Source organism: Nelusetta ayraudi, unplaced genomic scaffold, assembly GCF_046127955.1.
Source record: "Nelusetta ayraudi isolate G7.1 ecotype Tasmania unplaced genomic scaffold, CSIRO-AGI_Nayr_v1 ptg000018l, whole genome shotgun sequence".
NCBI classification, from domain to species: domain Eukaryota; kingdom Metazoa; phylum Chordata; class Actinopteri; order Tetraodontiformes; family Monacanthidae; genus Nelusetta; species Nelusetta ayraudi.
In genome coordinates this window covers 1158559-1175836 of record NW_027466068.1, presented here as the reverse complement: position 1 = coordinate 1175836, position 17278 = coordinate 1158559, and the positions used below count along the sequence as shown (strand labels likewise).

The window sequence follows — 17278 nt, the reverse complement described above, 5'->3', positions numbered from 1 at the left end:
GAAACAGGAATTTTAAAAAATGTTATTTGTAGAGAAGAAGAATTCAATCATTTCAATAATGAATCTACTAGACATGATAGAAGGTGGGCTGGTGTTCCTCTATTTGTGAAATACATTGGAGTGTCAACTTCATGATGAGGAAGAAGATGAAGGTGCTGAGACTCCAGCAGCTGAGAAGCACTGCTGAGTTTCCCCAGAGCCAAGCAGCCACTTGACAGCCTGCTTTTGCATCTTGTGAAGCTGATTTGCTTGAAAATACCACTGAAAAAAAAAGAGCTGATCCTCTGAACCTGAACTCAAGTTTGATTGAGTCGGACTGAAAGTTGAAACAGCTTCAGCTCGTAAACGCAACAAAAGAAGTTTTGGCAAAGAGTTTTTTCTTTAAACGTCGACCCGGCTTGGAGGAGGAGGGGGGGGGGCGCCTTAACAGCGTCTGCCTGCGTCCCGCCACAACATTTGGCCACGACATAAGAAAACAAACGGAGCGGCGGCAAAGGGAGCAAATGACGACTTCACAGCACTTGATCAGAAGCTGCTGGAAGTTGCTAATGAAGACTAATGACTTCCCTGCTGTCGGAGACTTCACACCCCACAGGCCTTTGAGTCAGCAGCCAGCCAGTCAGCCAGGCAGCCAGCCAGCCAGTCAGTCAGCCAGCCAGTCACCAGAGGCCGGCCGGGTGGTCCAAGGCCCTGCAGCCTCCCACCACCACCACCATCACCTCCTCCTCTGCCACCACCACTACCGCCATCAGTTCATTCCAGTTCAGAATACTGAATTAATCCCTGAAGGGAAGTTTACTTTACAATCACCTGTCCACCACCACCACCACCAGTACCAGTACCACCACCACCAACACTCTGCCTTCCCCAGCCTGGCAACTTCACATTCAATCCACATTTCATTTTCCAGCTAATTTTACTACTGATGAGAATTGCAGTTCTTTTTTTTATTTAAGTGAGCCGGTTCGTTTGACTCAGTTCACCAGTGAGATTGGGCTCATTTGACTTCTTTCATTTTTTTGTGATCCAGCAACTTTCCCATCCTTTGAGGGTCACAATCTGTAGAGAAGTGTTTGACAGACAGTTTATATTCTATTAAGACCTGAATATAAAAATTGTGTTGCCAGAAATTCAGCCAGCGGCTCCCAGCTGCAGGGGGCGGAGTCTCACCACTCACGTCAAGGAAAGAATCATGCAGAGAATCTGTTTGTGTTTCACAAATATATATATATTTTTTTGTTCAACATCAACAAAGCATTCAGAACAGAAAGTAATGCTGACGAGTTTCCCATCCAGTAGGGGGCACTGTGTCAGCCCCCCCGCCCTCCCCCCAAAAAAATCCCAAACTGTGACACCTGGCAGAACAATAGAAAATGACGGACCAAGCAAAGAAAACAACAAAAATTTAAATCCAGAAAAGTTTTTTGTATCAAGGGTGAATAATTACAACTGATGTTCTCTTTAAAAAATTAGTTTTTGACAGCTTTCAAAAATCAGTAAATATCTTTCTGTTGATAGAAAACAATCGGTAATAAAAAAAACATTCAGCAGTCCAGAAAGTTTCCATCTGTCCAACTTTCAAATTAGTTTAGAGAGAAAAAAAAAAAATCAGTTTTTCTTTTTGCTTCAAGTCAAACATGCAGAATGATTCTCAAATTATGAGGTTACGATATGTACAAGCAAGAAACCATCTCTTAGTTGTGATCAGTGCTGGTGACAGGAAGTCCCTCCTGGTGACAGGAAGTCAAGCAGCAGTGATTCAAGAACAAAAGTGCAGACGTCGTTCAAAGGCAAACAATCATTTATTGACTTGATGAAATCTTTTTCAACTTGAACTCAGTTTCAAACATCTTCCCATCATCTCAGATTTGAGTTTCCAGGAACTTTTAGGGTCGTTCACACACACACAGTTCATAAAGAGCCAGTGAGGAATATTTAACCCCATCTAGTGGTCACAAAGCGTACATGAGCCACTGGGGGGGAGAAAGATGTTTCATTTCATGGGGAAGGAGCCATTAAATGTTGCACACTGCTCCTTTAAATCTTTCGCTAGTGTTTCACCTTGAAGAAAAAAATGAATGTGACGTTGATTCATCACTTTGTCTGCATCTTTTGTCTTTTTAAATCACTGATGGATGACAAAAATAACAATAAAAAAATATTCAGGACAAAATATTATAATACAGAAAGAAAGACACCGAATAACAAAAACAGGAAGTTGAAACAGAGTTCAGTGTAAACATTTCCAATCTGCTACAGGTGGCGAACGCAGCCTGGCCAGGCCAGAGCAGACGATCCCAGATCTCCGGGGAGACGGAGGAGGACGATGATCCACTTTCTGCTGATGTGCAGGTGACAAATATGCTTCCTCCCGTCACAGGAGAAGAAGAGGAAGAAGAAGCAGCTCCTCCTCCACTCAGACGTCCATGTACTCCTCCTCCTCCTCGTCCTCCTCTTCCTCTCCCACCTCCTCCTCCTCCTCCTCGTCCTCCTCCTCGTCCGTCTCGCTCTCCAGCGACGACTCCTGGCTGGACGTCTCCTGCACCTCCAGGGCCGGCTGGCTCAGCGTGTCTTTCTTCACCGTGGCTGCAGACTGAGAGGACAGGATGACGTTCTGCACAGCGGGAGACAGCAGGGGGCAGCGGTGAGACCACATTCAAGCGGCCGTGGAGCTTTCTTAACGTCGTGGGAGGAGTTTGCATGAGACTGGGCCGAGGACGGACACAGTTTTCTTTCTTCCTCCTTACGGTTCCTTGCTTTTATATTTAAAGAAAAGTGTTGTAAGCTACTGCTGACCTGCTAGTGTGGTTCATTTATGTCAAAAAGGAAATGACAGTTTGATTTTTATTTCATTGATTTTCTTCTGAATATTACATCATTACATTTGCAGGCAGCCTGACTGGGCTGATTCACTGTGACTCTGTTGAGGTCTGTGTTGGAGAGGAGCAGCTCTGTCTGAAGGTCTCCTCCACCGCTCAACCTGTTGCTGCGGAAACACCGTCAGTGGGTTTAGCGCTGACTGGGCAAACTATGGCCCAGGGACCATATGTGGTCCATGAAGCTTTTTAATCCGGCCCTTAAGCTGAACCTAAAGAGATTTATATTAATAGTCAGCTGTATTTCCTCCATGTTTGCAGTGTTTTCAGAGTCATTTCAATAAAGAGCTGAACACCCTGGTGGTTCTGCATGGCTCTGGATGGTTCTGGGTGGTTCTAAGTGGTTCTGCATGGTTGTACGTGGTTCTAGGAGGTTCTGGGTGGTTCTAGGAGGTTCTAAGAGCTCAACACCCTAGTGGGGCTTCAAAGACACTGACTTGGTTGCAACTTTGCTTTGCTTCATTTTCCCTTGACATTAAACAACATGTTTTCTCCATGATATCCCAGGATAGATTGTTTCCTCAACACAACACTCCATCCATCTGCTACTGCTCCGCTGCCCCCCCAGTCGGACAGTTTGCACCCCTGTGTTAGAACTACTTCAGCCCAGTGGAAAAACACTAAGAATTGTTGTTTAATTGTTACATAATAACGATAATAATAATAATAATAATAGTAATAATAATAATAATAATAATAATAATAATAATAATAATGACAAACCCTTTATACATATATATGTATAAATACATATATATGTATATGTATATATGTATATATAGATATATATTATTGTGATGCAGTGATGGTGGATGATGCTGTGCACCTTGAGCCGCTGCTTGGTCTCCTCTGAGATGCTTCCTTTGGGTGAGAGCAGGGTGGGCGTGGGCGGCGTCACCGTGATCTCTGGAGGGAACTTGGTGACGGTCGAGGGGATGAAGAGCTTTGGCATGTTGGCTGGGATCCTGGAGCGGATGCGGTGGGCGTCTGGAAGCTTGGAGGCGTCGCCGCTGCCGCCAGCGGGGGGGCAAAGCGGCTGGTCTGAGGAGCCGTGAGCCGCAGCAGCAGCTGTAGCTGCTGCAAGTGCTGCTGCTGTGGCTGCACTGCTGCTACACGTGGCCGCCGCCACCACCGCCGCCTCCTCCAGGAACCAGTCGGCCGCCGCCACTGATGCTGCTGCTGCTGCTGCTGCTGCTGCTGCTGCCTGTGCCGGAGACACGGCGGCCACCTTCACCTGCTGCCGGAGGTGCGACTCCTGCAGGCGGTACGGAAGCCCCTCCCCCTCCTCCGGCACTGCAACAAGACAGGAGAGAAGGCAGGCGGAGTGAGAAGAAGCTACTGGCTGGTCCTGAGTGATGTCATCAGCTCATTCACAAGCTCTGTGGGACGACTGTTTAGTCTTCAGAAAAGTTTAAGAGCGTGTAGGATTTTTTTTTTTTTACCCAATGCTCAGAAGCGTTTGTGCGTCTGTGACGACACCGTGATGTAAAACACACAAGGACACCGAGGGAAACCAGACAAAGCAGCGGCGAGGAGGGAAGGAAGCTTCCACCTGACCAGCGGGAGAGTCACAAACGCTCTCTGCTGCCATCCGGTGGATGATGTGGTGAATAACTCCTCCCATCTCACATTTGCTATGAACTCTACGGGAAAAATGCTTTTGGCTGCAGTACCTCAAGTAGCCACTGGAGTAAAACCTCTGCACCACCATGTTGCCAGTCTGGTATCCAGCTCTTACGACGCATGCATGGAGGAGCCCCAGAGCCTGACACCACAAGGCCACTGGCGCCCCCTGCTGCACACTGACTGAAGTGGTGGACAGGAAGTGGTACCTGGTTGAGGGAGGAAGGGCACGGCCACTGGGGCGGCGCTGATGGGGATGGCGACCCGACGGGGCGCCGGCTGCTCGTGGAAGCCTGAGGAGGCGGCAGCGGCAGGTCTGGACAGCTTGGCGAGCGGCGAGCTGTCATTGGCTGGAGGCGGGTGGACAGTGGCGGCGGCGGGGGCGTGGCTCAGCGAGGTCACCGAGGACGGGAAGAACAAGTCCCGCTGATCCTTGGCCAGTTTGGGAGTGGTGGGCGTGTCGGCCGCAGACTGGTGGAGGAGGCAAGAGGAGGAGAAGCTGAAGGAGGAGCGTACTGGGAACCAGACTGGGAATGCACAGACTGGGAATCTACAGACTGGGAATCTAGACTGTGAATCCACAGACGGGGAATGCACAGACTGGGAATCTAGACTGGGAATGCACAGACTGGGAACACACAGACTGGGAATCTAGACTGGGAATCTAGACTGGGAATGCACAGACTGGGACTGCACAGACAGTGAATCCAGACTGGGAACCAGAACTCAGTTGGCAGGGCCACCGCAGGTCCTTGTGAGGACTCACAAACACAGGAAGCTGCACAAACAAACAGTGAGTGCGGTGGTTGCCATGGAAACACAGAGGAGGCCAGTTAGAAGCAGCGGCGCCGAGCAGAATAAAGAATAAACCAAGTTAAGATTAAATTGGACCAAACTGTGGAAAGAAACGTCTCTGAAGGGGCCGCTTAGCCAATCAAAGAAACAAACAAGCACACTGCAGCGAGATCAGGGACGCAGCTGGTTGTCGCGCTGACATCCATTGTGGGCGGAGCCAACGCACAACGACACACAGGAAGTGGATGAAGGTGGTGTACCTGTCTCTGGGCCGAGGTGGCCAGCTGGATCTGACAGAACTTGACGGCCTGGTCCAGAGCCACGTCCTCGTCCACCTGGGACAGCAGAGAGAGAGAGAGAGAGAGAGAGAGAGAGAGAGAGAGAGAGAGAAGGGAGGGAGAGAGAGAGAGAGAGGGAGAGAGAAAGTGAGAGAAAGAGAGAGAGAGAGAGAGAGAGAGAGAGAGAGAGAGAGAGAGAGAGAGAGAGTGAGTGAGCCTCCTTTCATTAATAGCATTTCATTTCTTTGCTGCATAATTCCATATATCTTGCTCATATATTTCATGTCTTCAGTGTCTGCAGTGGAAAAAGTTGGAAAGATAAAGGTAATGCATGAAAGGAGTTTCCAAACTACTGACGACAAAAACCTTTTAAGTGTTTCCTGTTTGCCGGTACGAAAACCTAAATGTGTCGGAGGGGATCCAGGAGTGCAGTTTGTCCAGCAGAGGGAGCCCTGACTGCACCGTTCAACAGCAGATTCTCCTCAGGAGGCTTTCAAAGCAGCAGGAGGTGCAAAAAAAACATTCAATTTGAAAAAGTGCTCCTTGGAAATGAAGCCATTTCCAACTGTCAGTTGTTGGGAAATGAGGATGATCTCAACAAACAGCTGAGCTCAGCTCTTCCTCCAGCAGCAGCAGCAGAGAGGCTGAGCTGCTGCCGTGTGGGCGTCGCCCTCACGGATCACTCTGCCACTCTCCTCGCCGCCCTCGGAAATAACTAAATAAAATTAATAAATAATAAACCACTGCTGCTGAGCTGGCAAATGGACGCAAAGCCATTGTCCTGCAGGGGGCGCAGGTGGGCAAGCGGCCCTGGCAAGCGTCCAAACCAGGAGATACAGGAAGTGAGTGTGTGAGCGGCGGCGGCTGCAGGTTCCCACAGGTGTGTCTGAATATTCAGCAACAATAACTGACAACCTGGAACTGGTTTGTCCTCTTCTTCTTCTCTCCGGCTCCGCCCACTCCAGCTACACACACCGGCCAATACCACGCAGGACCAGGGGGAGGGGGGATTTGAGGGGGCAACAATGATAATCATCAACTGGAGATGGAATTTTTCCAATGTTCTCTGCTTCTCCGGCAGCTCCATCGGCTGCTTCGACAAAAGGAAGCAGCAGCACAAGTTGTCGCTTTGTTCTCTGGCAAACTTTTTTTTCCCCGCCGTCTATTAATAGCGGCGGCTCCATAATAGCTGCATTTATCTAAAAGAGGAGTAGGAGGAGGAGGAAGTCCTCACTCTCGCTGTGGCACCAGTTCAAAAGCAACAAGTTTTCCTCTTCCTCCACCAGAATAAACCCTGGCCACAAAACTGAGCCACAGAGCCACGAGAGGACACAGGAGGCCGAAGCCTGAAGAGCAACTCAGAGGTTGAGCTACCTTCAGCTGCAGGAGAGAAAACCACCTCCAGCCACCTGCTGCTGACGGCTTCAGTCTGAACTGAGCTGAGCTGAGCTGAGCTGAGCTGAGCTGAGCTGAACTGAATTGAATTGAATGTAACTGAGCTGAACTGAGCTGAGCTGAACTGAACTGAACTGAGCTGAGCTGAGCTGAGCTGAGCTGAGCTGAACTGAACTGAATGTAATTGAGCTGATTGAACTGAACTGAGCTGAACTGAATTGAATGTAACTGAGCTGAGCTGAGCTGAGCTGAATTGAATTGAATGTAACTGAGCTGAACTGAACTGAGCTGAACTGAATTGAATGTAGCTGAGCTGAGCTGAGCTGAATTGAATGTAACTGAGCTGAACTGAGCTGAGCTGATTGTTGTACATTTTTGTGTGTATTTATAGCGGCAACAGCAGTTTAACAGCTGCTTCCCATTGCTGGAGGACCCGCCCACCCTGAGGAGCCACCAGAATCCCGTCGTCATGCTACCAGAGCAGCATCAGCGCAACTCTGCCTTAAGCCCCGCCCCTCCCACCTCTCCCCACCCCTGAGTGACAGGTCAGTTAGCGGCATCACCTGCTTGATGAGCATGTACGTCTCCGACATGATCTTCTCGATGCGGCCCAGGTCGTAGGTCATGACCTTCTGACCCTGCTGCCACACTCGGTAGGCGTCCAGCAGCAGCGTCTTGCCCGACTCCACGTCCTCCAGCATCTTTCGCTTCCTGCCGGGCCTCCGCGCCGCCGCCAACGCCGCCTGGTCGCTTCCAGTGGCGACGGCGGCGGCGGTGACCAGGTGACCTTGACCGGTGACCTTGACTGTGGAGGCGTAGAGTTGCTGCTGCTGCTGCTGCTGCTGCTGCCTGGAGCTGATGCTCAGCTCCTCCAGCGACAGCTCCGGCGCCCGCCCACCGTCACCCGCCGTCCTGTGCTGCGATTGGTCGGCGCCGTTCGGCGGGGGAGGGGCCACCTCCGTGCGGTGGAGCTCTGCGGGGGGCCTCCTCCAGCCGCTGCCCTCCACCTCCATGGGCTCCTCCTCCGACCTGGCGGCATCCGCCTCCGTCTTCCCGCAGGAGCCCTCCGGTGCCACCTTGGCCGCTCTGTCCGCAGGGGGCGCCGGCGAGGCCAGCTGCACCAGGGGGGGCGGGGCCGCCTCGCCGAGGCCGGGCTTCTTAGGCGCCGCATGCTTGCTGTCGTCCGGGCCGGGCCGGCCCGACGGGTCTGCAGTGGTCATCTCCCCCATAGGGGGCGCCGGCGCTTTCAGAGGCTGCTCAGACACCTGAGAGAGAAGAAGGAGCAGTCAGGACAACCTCTGCAAGTGTGTGTGTGTGTGTGTGTGTGTGTGTGTGTGTGTGTGTGTGTGTGTGGCTGTGTCTCAATTCAGGCTCTGCATCCTTGGAAGGCTGCATTTGAAAGGAAGTTGCGTCATGGCACTGCGGGAAGGCTCCTCCCAATTCCCAAAAGTCCGAAGGACGCTCCAAATGCGTACTGGGAATGCATCCTACTGTTCGCCCATTCCAAGGCTGCACCGCTACTATCCTTCACCTCCTTCTGTATCCCAGGATGCTTTGCAGCAGCACGCAAAGCATCCTGGGAAGTCAGCTGAAATTAGTGCCATCTACTGGCAAAGACACTTCGTATAAATTTAAGTATTGAAATTTCATATCAAATATTCAGTTTTTAACGCAGGGTTTTTACAACATTTTGAACGTTTTGAACATCCAACGCCATCATTAGATGGCGAACCAATGGTTAACTTGATGCTATGAAAACGTCACTTCCGGGTTTGGCCAGCAGCAGGGAACGGCGGTGACGCAACCAGGAAATACGCCCAAGGCTAGACCGTCCCGTGTGGTTACCGGGGAGGCGGGGTTTAGGTTGGTCCTTCTGGGCCGGGTCCTTGGGAGGATGCTTCCTTTCAAGGATGCAGACCCTGAATTGAGACATAGCCTGTGTGTGTGTGTGTGTGTGTGTGTGTGTGTGTGTGTATGTGTGTGTGTGTGTGTGTGTGTATGTGTGTGTGGTGATTTATCACAGCTTCATTGTGGTTTTCCTCACACGGTCACGTGACCTTTGACCTCAAGGACACAAGAAAGCAGCAGCTCTGCTGAAGCTCTACCAGGGTGGGGTCACAGTGGGATCTAAATGTACCAGAGGGTGTGTGTGTGAGTGTGTGTGTGTGTGTGTGTGTCCACCTCCTCACCCCAGTCAGACTGTTCAGATTGTCCTCCAGGACTTTCACGGTGAGGAAAAACGCTCTCTTGGCCAGAACCTGGCGATCGACATCCCGTAAATACTTCCTGTGTAGGAGAGGAGAAGGTGTGAGGAGCAGGGGGACGAGGAGGAGGTGACAGGAGGTGACGGAGGAGGCGGAGCTTGCTTACTTTCCCTGGTCGGGTGTTCGCTGCAGCATGAAAGAGACTTTGAGCAGCGTGTCGTGGTCCTTGAGCTGAGACAGCACCTCCAGCAGGAGGACGATGGATCGGTTCATATGAGAGGCGAAGCTTCCCGGACGGTCGATCTCATCCACCGGAATTCTCCAGATGCCCTGCGGAGCGGAGGAGGTGGGAGTGGAGGGGAAGAGGGAGAGGAAGAGGAGGAGAGTGGCGCTCAGCGGGACGGCACAACTGCACAAAACACACCGCGGCTATCGCTTCGTCAACAGGAAGTAGATCAGAAGTGGCCGCGAAGTGTGGGAGGTTCCTCTGGAAATCTCCTCTCGACCAATAGGAGGCCTGCGGCGGGCCTGATTGGTCAGGTAACCTATCAGGGAACCCTAACCCTCAAACTGCTCTCTGTGGGCTCTTTGACCACACGGCCGTGTGAGAAGGTTCCTCTCGGTTTGTGAAACAAACATCTGCTCAGGTTGGTTTGGAGCAGCTCCATCTTCTGCAGGAGACACCACCTCCACCGTTAGCAACGTTAGCATCCTCAGCTAACCACGGCAGCTGACGGTCGATGGAACAATGAAGGTGATCAGGAGTGGCTCGTGGAATTCGGAAGACGAGACTCCTGAGACATGATGGATATGATGAAGATGATGTGATCACCATCATCATCCTCCTCCTCCTCCTCCTCAACATCACCACCACCAGTAATTAAAAATCCAGATTTTCAAAGAGCACACACACACACACACACACACACACACACACACACACACACACACACACACACACACACACACACACACACACACACACAGCCTGAGGCACAGCAGAGAACACCCTGCAGCGCCCCCAGCTGGTTTGGAAGGTCAGTGCAGCGGCCATCTGCTCAGCAGTGAAACCTCAACATCCCTGGTGTGCAGCTGTGTTTTGGTTTTGGACCCGGATGCTCGGCAGCAGCAGCAGCAACAGCAGCTACTTCCTGGTTTGGCGGTGGTGATGTTGTTTTGCTTCATAACACCAGAGTTGCTTCCACAGCAGGAAGTGAAGGTTCACGGTTCAGTGGCTGAAACGCAGTGATGATGACATCACTCAGTCACTCCCATCGTCGCTATCAATGATCATCAGAGGGTGGGCAGGGTCAAGTCTCTGGCCAATCAGATCATCATGTCTCATGGTGGAATATGTTTCTCAGAGAAGCTTCATCCATCATCCATCCATCCATCCATCTATTATTCATCCGTCTGTTTATCATCCATCCATCCATCCATCATCAACATCCATCAATCATTCATCATCCATCCATCATCCATCCATTCATCATCCATCCATCCATCCATCCATCCATCCATCCATCCATTTATCATCCAACATCCATCAATCATTCATCATCCATCTATCATCCATCCATCAATCTTTCATCCATCCATGTCAAAGCTGTTTAGGCAGAGAGGAGCTTTACACAGATTATACTGCAGCACAACAGCTAAAGCAGATTTGTAAGAATTTAACCGCAATGATTTTAAGCATCTTTTTTTTTTGATACGAGGGAGGGTAAAATAAATAAATAAAAAAAAGACCAGCATCTACAATCTGGACGGAAGAAATTAAAACCCATAAAGTCAATGCCAGCCAGTTGCAGGAGGAGCAGCAGCAGCCAGTTCTCCAGGAGGCACTTCCTGAATTCGGTAGTGGGAGGATCCCAGCTTCCAAAGCAAGTCACGTCGTCCAATCAGCTCACTTGACTTTCTCAGCACTGAGAACCAACCGTCTATTGTGTGAAAGAAAAAAGGCAAAGAACTTCTTCTTCTTCTTCTTCTTCTTCTTCTTCTTCTTGCTCTTCTTCTTCCTCTTCTTCTTCTTCTTCTTCTTCTTCTTCAGCGCCGCCTCGCTGCTCTACACAGTCAGGAGAAAAACAACACGACACGACACGACACGACACGACACAGCGTCCAGGTGAGAAGCGGCTCCACTCACCATCCCCCGACCGCCGCCGACTCCCCCATCTCGGCTCCGACCGCCGCCACCGCCAGCAGCAGCAGCAGCAGCAGCAGCAGCAGGCGGGCGAGGGAGGAGCAGGAGGGGAGAGAGAGTGAGGCAGGAGGAGGGGGCGGGGCCTAAGCTCGCTCTGCCGTCTCAAAACAAAACCGCCCACGCGCTCCGTGTCGGCACCCAGCTGACCCTGGAGCTGCAGCCCCTCCCCTACCCGCTTCAGGGGGGCCTGCAGCCAATCACAGGCCGGCAGAGGAACTCCCGCCCGTTTGGTCCCCGCCCACACACAGAGAGAGCAGTGAGTGTGTGGAGAGACAGAGGGAGAGAGGGAGAGGGAGGGGTTGGGGATGAAAGCGGGGGGGGGGGGGGGTCAGGAGGAGGTGGGTGGGGGGTCGGGGGGGGTCGGGGGGGGTCGGAGCTGCCAAGATTCAGCAACAGGAAGTAGAAGAAGAAGAGCAGCAGTGCAAAGTGAGACGTCGTGAACTCGGTGGCACGGAGAGAGGCGGGGGGGGGGCTGCCGAGCGCAACCGCAGTCGTAAACGCGCATGCACACACACACTCACACATACACACACACACACACCAAGCATTTCCTCACCTTCTTCCTTCCTTCCTGCCTCAGACCTCCACGCCGTAAACACGCTGAACAAACAGAACCTCTCTGGTTTGGACCTCCGGAGCTCGGTGAAAACACACACACACACACACCCACACAGAAACACACTAACTCACAAACTCGCTTACACACACTCACGACTCGCAGAAACCAAAACATCAACCTCCACCGACCCGCCTCCTACTAGAGGAGCTCCTCCTCCTCCCCCTGCACGGCTGAAAACACACACACACACACACACACACACACACACACACACACACACACACACACACACACACACACACACACAGTGTGAGTCACCCAACACAGACCTCACACACACACACACACACACACACACGACGAGTCTCACCTCGCAGCAAAGTGACGACGTTACGCAGCAGCAGCTTTGCACGAGTGAGAAGTTGGAGAGCAGGAAGGAAGGAGCTGCAGCGAGAGTGTGTGTGTGTGTGTGTAGGAAACACCGTGCCTCAGTGAACAGCAGCAGCAGCAACAACAACACTCAGTAATAAACGGCACAGCACCCAAATTTAAAGGAGCAAAAAGGTCCAAGCAGCAGCAGCAGCAGTAGCAGCAGCAGGACACTGAACAACCCAAATCTTGATCAACGAGCAGCACAAAACCATCCGTGTCATCTCGCAGCCTTCAGTCAGAGAACGAGCCTCAACCAAAACAGGAAGTGGTGTCGTGTCTCTGCTGAGAGGAGATGATGATGATGATGATGAGGGAGGTGGAGATGAACTAGTCCAGTTTCAATGAAGTCTATTTCATGAGACTTTTATCAGCACATTTTTGGAAAACCAACCAAAACTGAGACTCAAACCAGAAGAATGGCCACCACAAACAACATGACTGACAATTTGCACACACGCACACACACGTCACTGGACTGTGGGCGGAGCCAGAGCGCCTAGATGGAGGCCACGCCCACAAAGGGAGGAGGGGGGGGGGATCTGTGCGACTTTGTTCTGCTTCTTAAAAACACCTCTAGCAGGTGGAGGGACCGGAGCAGCCGCACGGACAGGAAGTGTTTGTTTGGGGCGGACAGTAAAGCTGCGACAGCTGGGCCTCCAGACGGAGCTCCGCCAGGGGCCCCGCCGGGAGCCGGGCTCAGGCCCCGCCCCCATCGCTGCGCCGCAGAGCCGGAGCTTCGTCAGCGCCTGGAGGAGTAAAACCCAGATCACCTGCTACCTCGCCGGAGGCTCCAGCATCACGAAACACTTCAAGAGACCAGCCCTCTCTGATGTCATAAAGGGCACTGACACCTCCAAACCAACCAGCAACACCACAACCCCGAACCAGGCATTAGCTAAGCCCCTCTCAGACCACTTTGCTCCTTTAAAAGCGTGCAAGGTCCAACACAGCAGCAACAGCGGGCTGCAAACAGAGGGTTAACCACCGTGCCGCTTACTGGACACCTGGACAGGGTTTTCGGACGACTACTGGTGAGAAAGCTGCTCCACTGGGTCCAAGGACAAAACAAAACAAAACGAAAATGAAAAAATGCAAACAACACAGGGACGCTTGAAAGTTTTTCAAACTTCTGCTCTTCAAAATCAAACGAATGAGGGGGTTACTGCTCCGGCCAATCACAGAAGAGCAGTGACTCTGGGAAGTGAGATGATGACGACATGATGAGAGACACCCGAGACCCAAATCAAGAGCGTCGTTCCACTCTCTCCCACTAGGGGGCACCAGTTTCAGCAGCTGCTGAACAGAGGGGACGGAACTGCTTCTTCACAGCAGACGGCTGATTAGTCGGCAGCGTGATGACACACCTCGGTGATTCACTGCCACTGACCTGCGGGAGCCGCCGCTGAGTCCACTCCAACTCCCAGCACACACGAAGAAGAAGAAAAGGAAGAAGAGGAAGAAGAAGAGCAAGAAGAGGAAAAAGAGGAAGAAGAGGAAGAAGAAGAGCAAGAAGAGGAAGAAGAAGAAGAAGAAGAAGAAGAGGAAGAAGAAGAAGAAGAAGAAGAAGAAGAAGAGGAGGAGGAGCGGCCTGGCCTTCCTCACTGTCAGCTGGACGCGACCGCATCACAAATCAAGAGCTGTAGTAACTCGCAAGCCCCTCCCCCTTTACCACTCCACAGCCGGCGCCAGATTGGTCAGAATCGCACCATCAAGCGTCCGAACGACGAGTCCCACGACAGCTGGGATATTTGTCATTATTATCATCATCATCATCAATAATGATAATAATAAGAACTGAACTGAAGTGCCATGTCATATTTTGGACACATTAATATTGTTTTTAGATTTAAATGTCCTTTATATTTCTAATATTATATTTCCTTATCATATGCAGCACTGGAAACACAGGAGAGATTTTTTCATTGAGAAAATGATCAATGTTGTCAATGGGTTATGAACAGAAGCGAGAAGCCATGAACACAAACAAAGTCAAATAACCAAATTCCACGTTGAAAGTGAACTTGTAGTTGATGAATTCCAATATAATGTTAAATAATCATAACACCACATTCACCCCCCATTCAACTGCTCCCAGCCCAGTGGAGGAACAACGTCCGCTGAGCTTTAACTGAACCGACAGAACCAGCAGCTGAGGGTAGTCCTTCATTAGCACCTGAGAGGAGAACCGGTCCAAACAGTCCTCAGGTGCGACCCAAACGCAGAGACACGACAGCGGCCTGGCGTTTGGGGGGTGCGTGGGGAGGTGGGGGGGGGGGGTCTGAGGAGGAGGAGGGGGGGTGAGACGTTAAACCGCCGCCGACTTACGTTGAACAGGTTGGTCTTGTTCCTCTCGCAGAAAAGTCCTTGTGCCGGCATGTGCTTGAGCTGTTGCCATGGGACACTGCTTCCTAGCAACACGTCTCGGGCCCACTGGAGGTTCTGCAGAGAGAGAGAGGGGGAGAGAGCGAGGGTGAGAGAGGAAAACCCTCTTCAGCAGCCGTGGACAGCCAGACCAGTTCAAACTGGCCAGCCAGAGGCAGAGGGCTTTCAGGACACCATGCAACTTCACGTCCGCTCCTGAGAAACCAGCGCGCGGGGAAAAAAAAAAAGAAGGAAAAAAAAAAGAGCGGGAAGGCAGTAGAGTGGATAATGATGATGATGATGGGGCCTCCTGCTGGAGGGACGAAGAAGAAGAGAAGAAGAAGAACAAGAACAAGAGAGGAGACACACAGAGAGTCCAGAGAGTGAGGCGAGGCAACCGCTGACCACACACACACACACACACACACACACACACACACACACACACACACACACACACACACACACACACACACACACACACACACACAGGCCCAAAGGATGAACAAGGCAACTTCACCCTCACAGAGCTGCACCGACCAGCAGCAGGACAGAAGGAGGCGCCGCCGCGCTGAAGCCCAACGCGCTCCGGCGGCTTCAGCCAAACTGGCTGAGAGCGCAGTGTGCTCGCTCGCTCGCTCCCTCTCCCTCTCTCCCTCGCTCCCACACACACACGCATGCACGCACATGCTGCCCACGTTACAGGCAACACAGCGAGCGGCCAATGGCAGCGCGGCTTGGCGGCGCACGACGCAGATCAAAACAAAAGAGTGGAATTTAACTGGAAGAAAGAAGGAAAACCAGGCGGCGGCAGCGTCTGTCCTGACGGTGGGAATCAAGAGATGGACTTCAGCCACTGCAATGGAAGAGCATCAGTCTGATGTTTGCACACAGATATGCATTGAATATTTGTGTACGTATGGAGGCTCATTGACGGTGCTTATAAACCAGCTCCAGTTCCAAACCACTGGCCGCCGTACTGAACACTGCAGCGTCCCCCTATCGCACCAACTGCCGCCTGATTGGTCCCTACTGGAAGTGAGGGGACATACGAAGGTGTGCGTGTGCGTGTCCTTTACGGCGGCCACTGGGTGAGAGAAACCTGAACGAGGCAGCAGACGCTGACTTTTTGCTTCTCCATGGCAGTAACCGTGGCAACACCCTGTGGTTGGTCACAATACCACAGACAGGCATTGTGGGAAACAAGGTGTAAAGAGCAGGGTTTCTCTGTGACGGCGCCCCCTGGTGGCGGGAGGTGGAACTGACCTGATGGCTCCTGCTGTTGGTGTAGAAGTAGGCCAGGCGGTACAGGCTCTTGTAGTGCTGCGGGAAGCGGCCCAGGCACAGGAAGAGGGCGCGCACGCACATGTCCACCAGGGTGCGCCGCTGGTCGCCGCGCTCCGCCGGCAGCACCGCTGGGACCTCTGGCAGCTCGGCGGGGGGCTCGGGCTTCCGCCGGCCCTCGGCAGCCAAGGGGGTCTGAGGGGCCGAGAGAGCCGCGCTGGGCTTCGGGGGCGTGGCCTGGGCGGGCGGGGCCTCGGCCGAGGGCTTCGGGGGAGGGAGCTCGGGCAGCGTCACCACCACCGACTCCACCACCTCCTGGATGAGCCGCTCGTCCACCAGGAGGATGGAGGGCTCTCCGTGCAACGCTGAGGAGGAGGAGGAGGAGTTCAGTGGTGTTGTAGTCAAGACAGCATCAACCCAGACCAGACCTTATCAAGACCAGAGAGCATCAACCCAGACCAGACCCAGACTTTAGACATCAAAGAAAATGAACAACAAAACAGAAACTCTCCAGGTTCTCCAGCTTCCTCCCACAGTCCAATAACATTCCAGTTCAGCCCAGCAGGCCTCCGCCGACCTTGACCAGAGGTCGTTACCTGTGTCCTCGGAGGCAGCCTGGCCCTCCTTCAGCGGGCTGGTGCTCTCCGAGGAAGAGGAGGAGGCGGCGGCGGTGGCCACCTTCCCGGAGGAGGCGGGCCTGTGGCTGCTGTCCTGCGAGCTGGCGGGGTCAGTGAAGGCATCCTGGGTGGAGTTGGAGTCAGAGAGCATCACCACCACCTCGCTGTCCTGGCTGCGCTCTGCCCAACATCACACACACACACACACAGACGGACAGATAGACAGCAGTGAGCACAGGTTGGCTGGCTGGCTGGCTGGACACACACACACACACACACACACACACACACACACACACACACACACACACACACACACACACACACACACACACACACACACACACTTGAGACTTGACAATAGGAACTTGCACTGCCTGGGAGAAGCAGATCATCATTACATTGTGCAAATGTCAGGTGTTCCATAATAATCATAATCATAATAATAACCAAAGTGAAAAACAAGAAGGCAGCAGCACACTTGGACAGCATGCTGTGTGTGGGCGACTCACACGCTCTGCCCAAACATTCTGTTTTAGAACAACACAATGATGGAACTTTAGAAAAGTGGGTCATAAATCCTGGTTAGTGCACCCCCCAGTGATACACCAGCCCACCAAGCAAAGACAGAGAGGCTTTTTAAGGCTTTTT

General features: G+C 52.3%; 1 protein-coding gene across 2 annotated transcripts in view; it reads right to left on the bottom strand.

Moving 5' to 3' along the window:
- Window positions 1–1206: 1206 nt before the first annotated feature.
- The window catches only part of cabin1 (calcineurin binding protein 1), a 34005-nt gene continuing 17933 nt past the window's right edge, over window positions 1207–17278 (bottom strand). For both annotated transcript variants that reach the window (XM_076025623.1, XM_076025624.1), the window contains 10 exons: window positions 16607–16807; window positions 15993–16375; window positions 14691–14804; window positions 9338–9501; window positions 9157–9253; window positions 7531–8232; window positions 5555–5629; window positions 4709–4970; window positions 3703–4169; window positions 1207–2614 (listed from right to left, as the gene is read on the bottom strand). In XM_076025623.1, the coding sequence (XP_075881738.1) occupies window positions 2417–2614; window positions 3703–4169; window positions 4709–4970; window positions 5555–5629; window positions 7531–8232; window positions 9157–9253; window positions 9338–9501; window positions 14691–14804; window positions 15993–16375; window positions 16607–16807 (2663 nt within the window). In that variant the 3' untranslated portion in view covers window positions 1207–2416. The remainder of the gene's footprint in view (window positions 2615–3702; window positions 4170–4708; window positions 4971–5554; window positions 5630–7530; window positions 8233–9156; window positions 9254–9337; window positions 9502–14690; window positions 14805–15992; window positions 16376–16606; window positions 16808–17278) is intronic.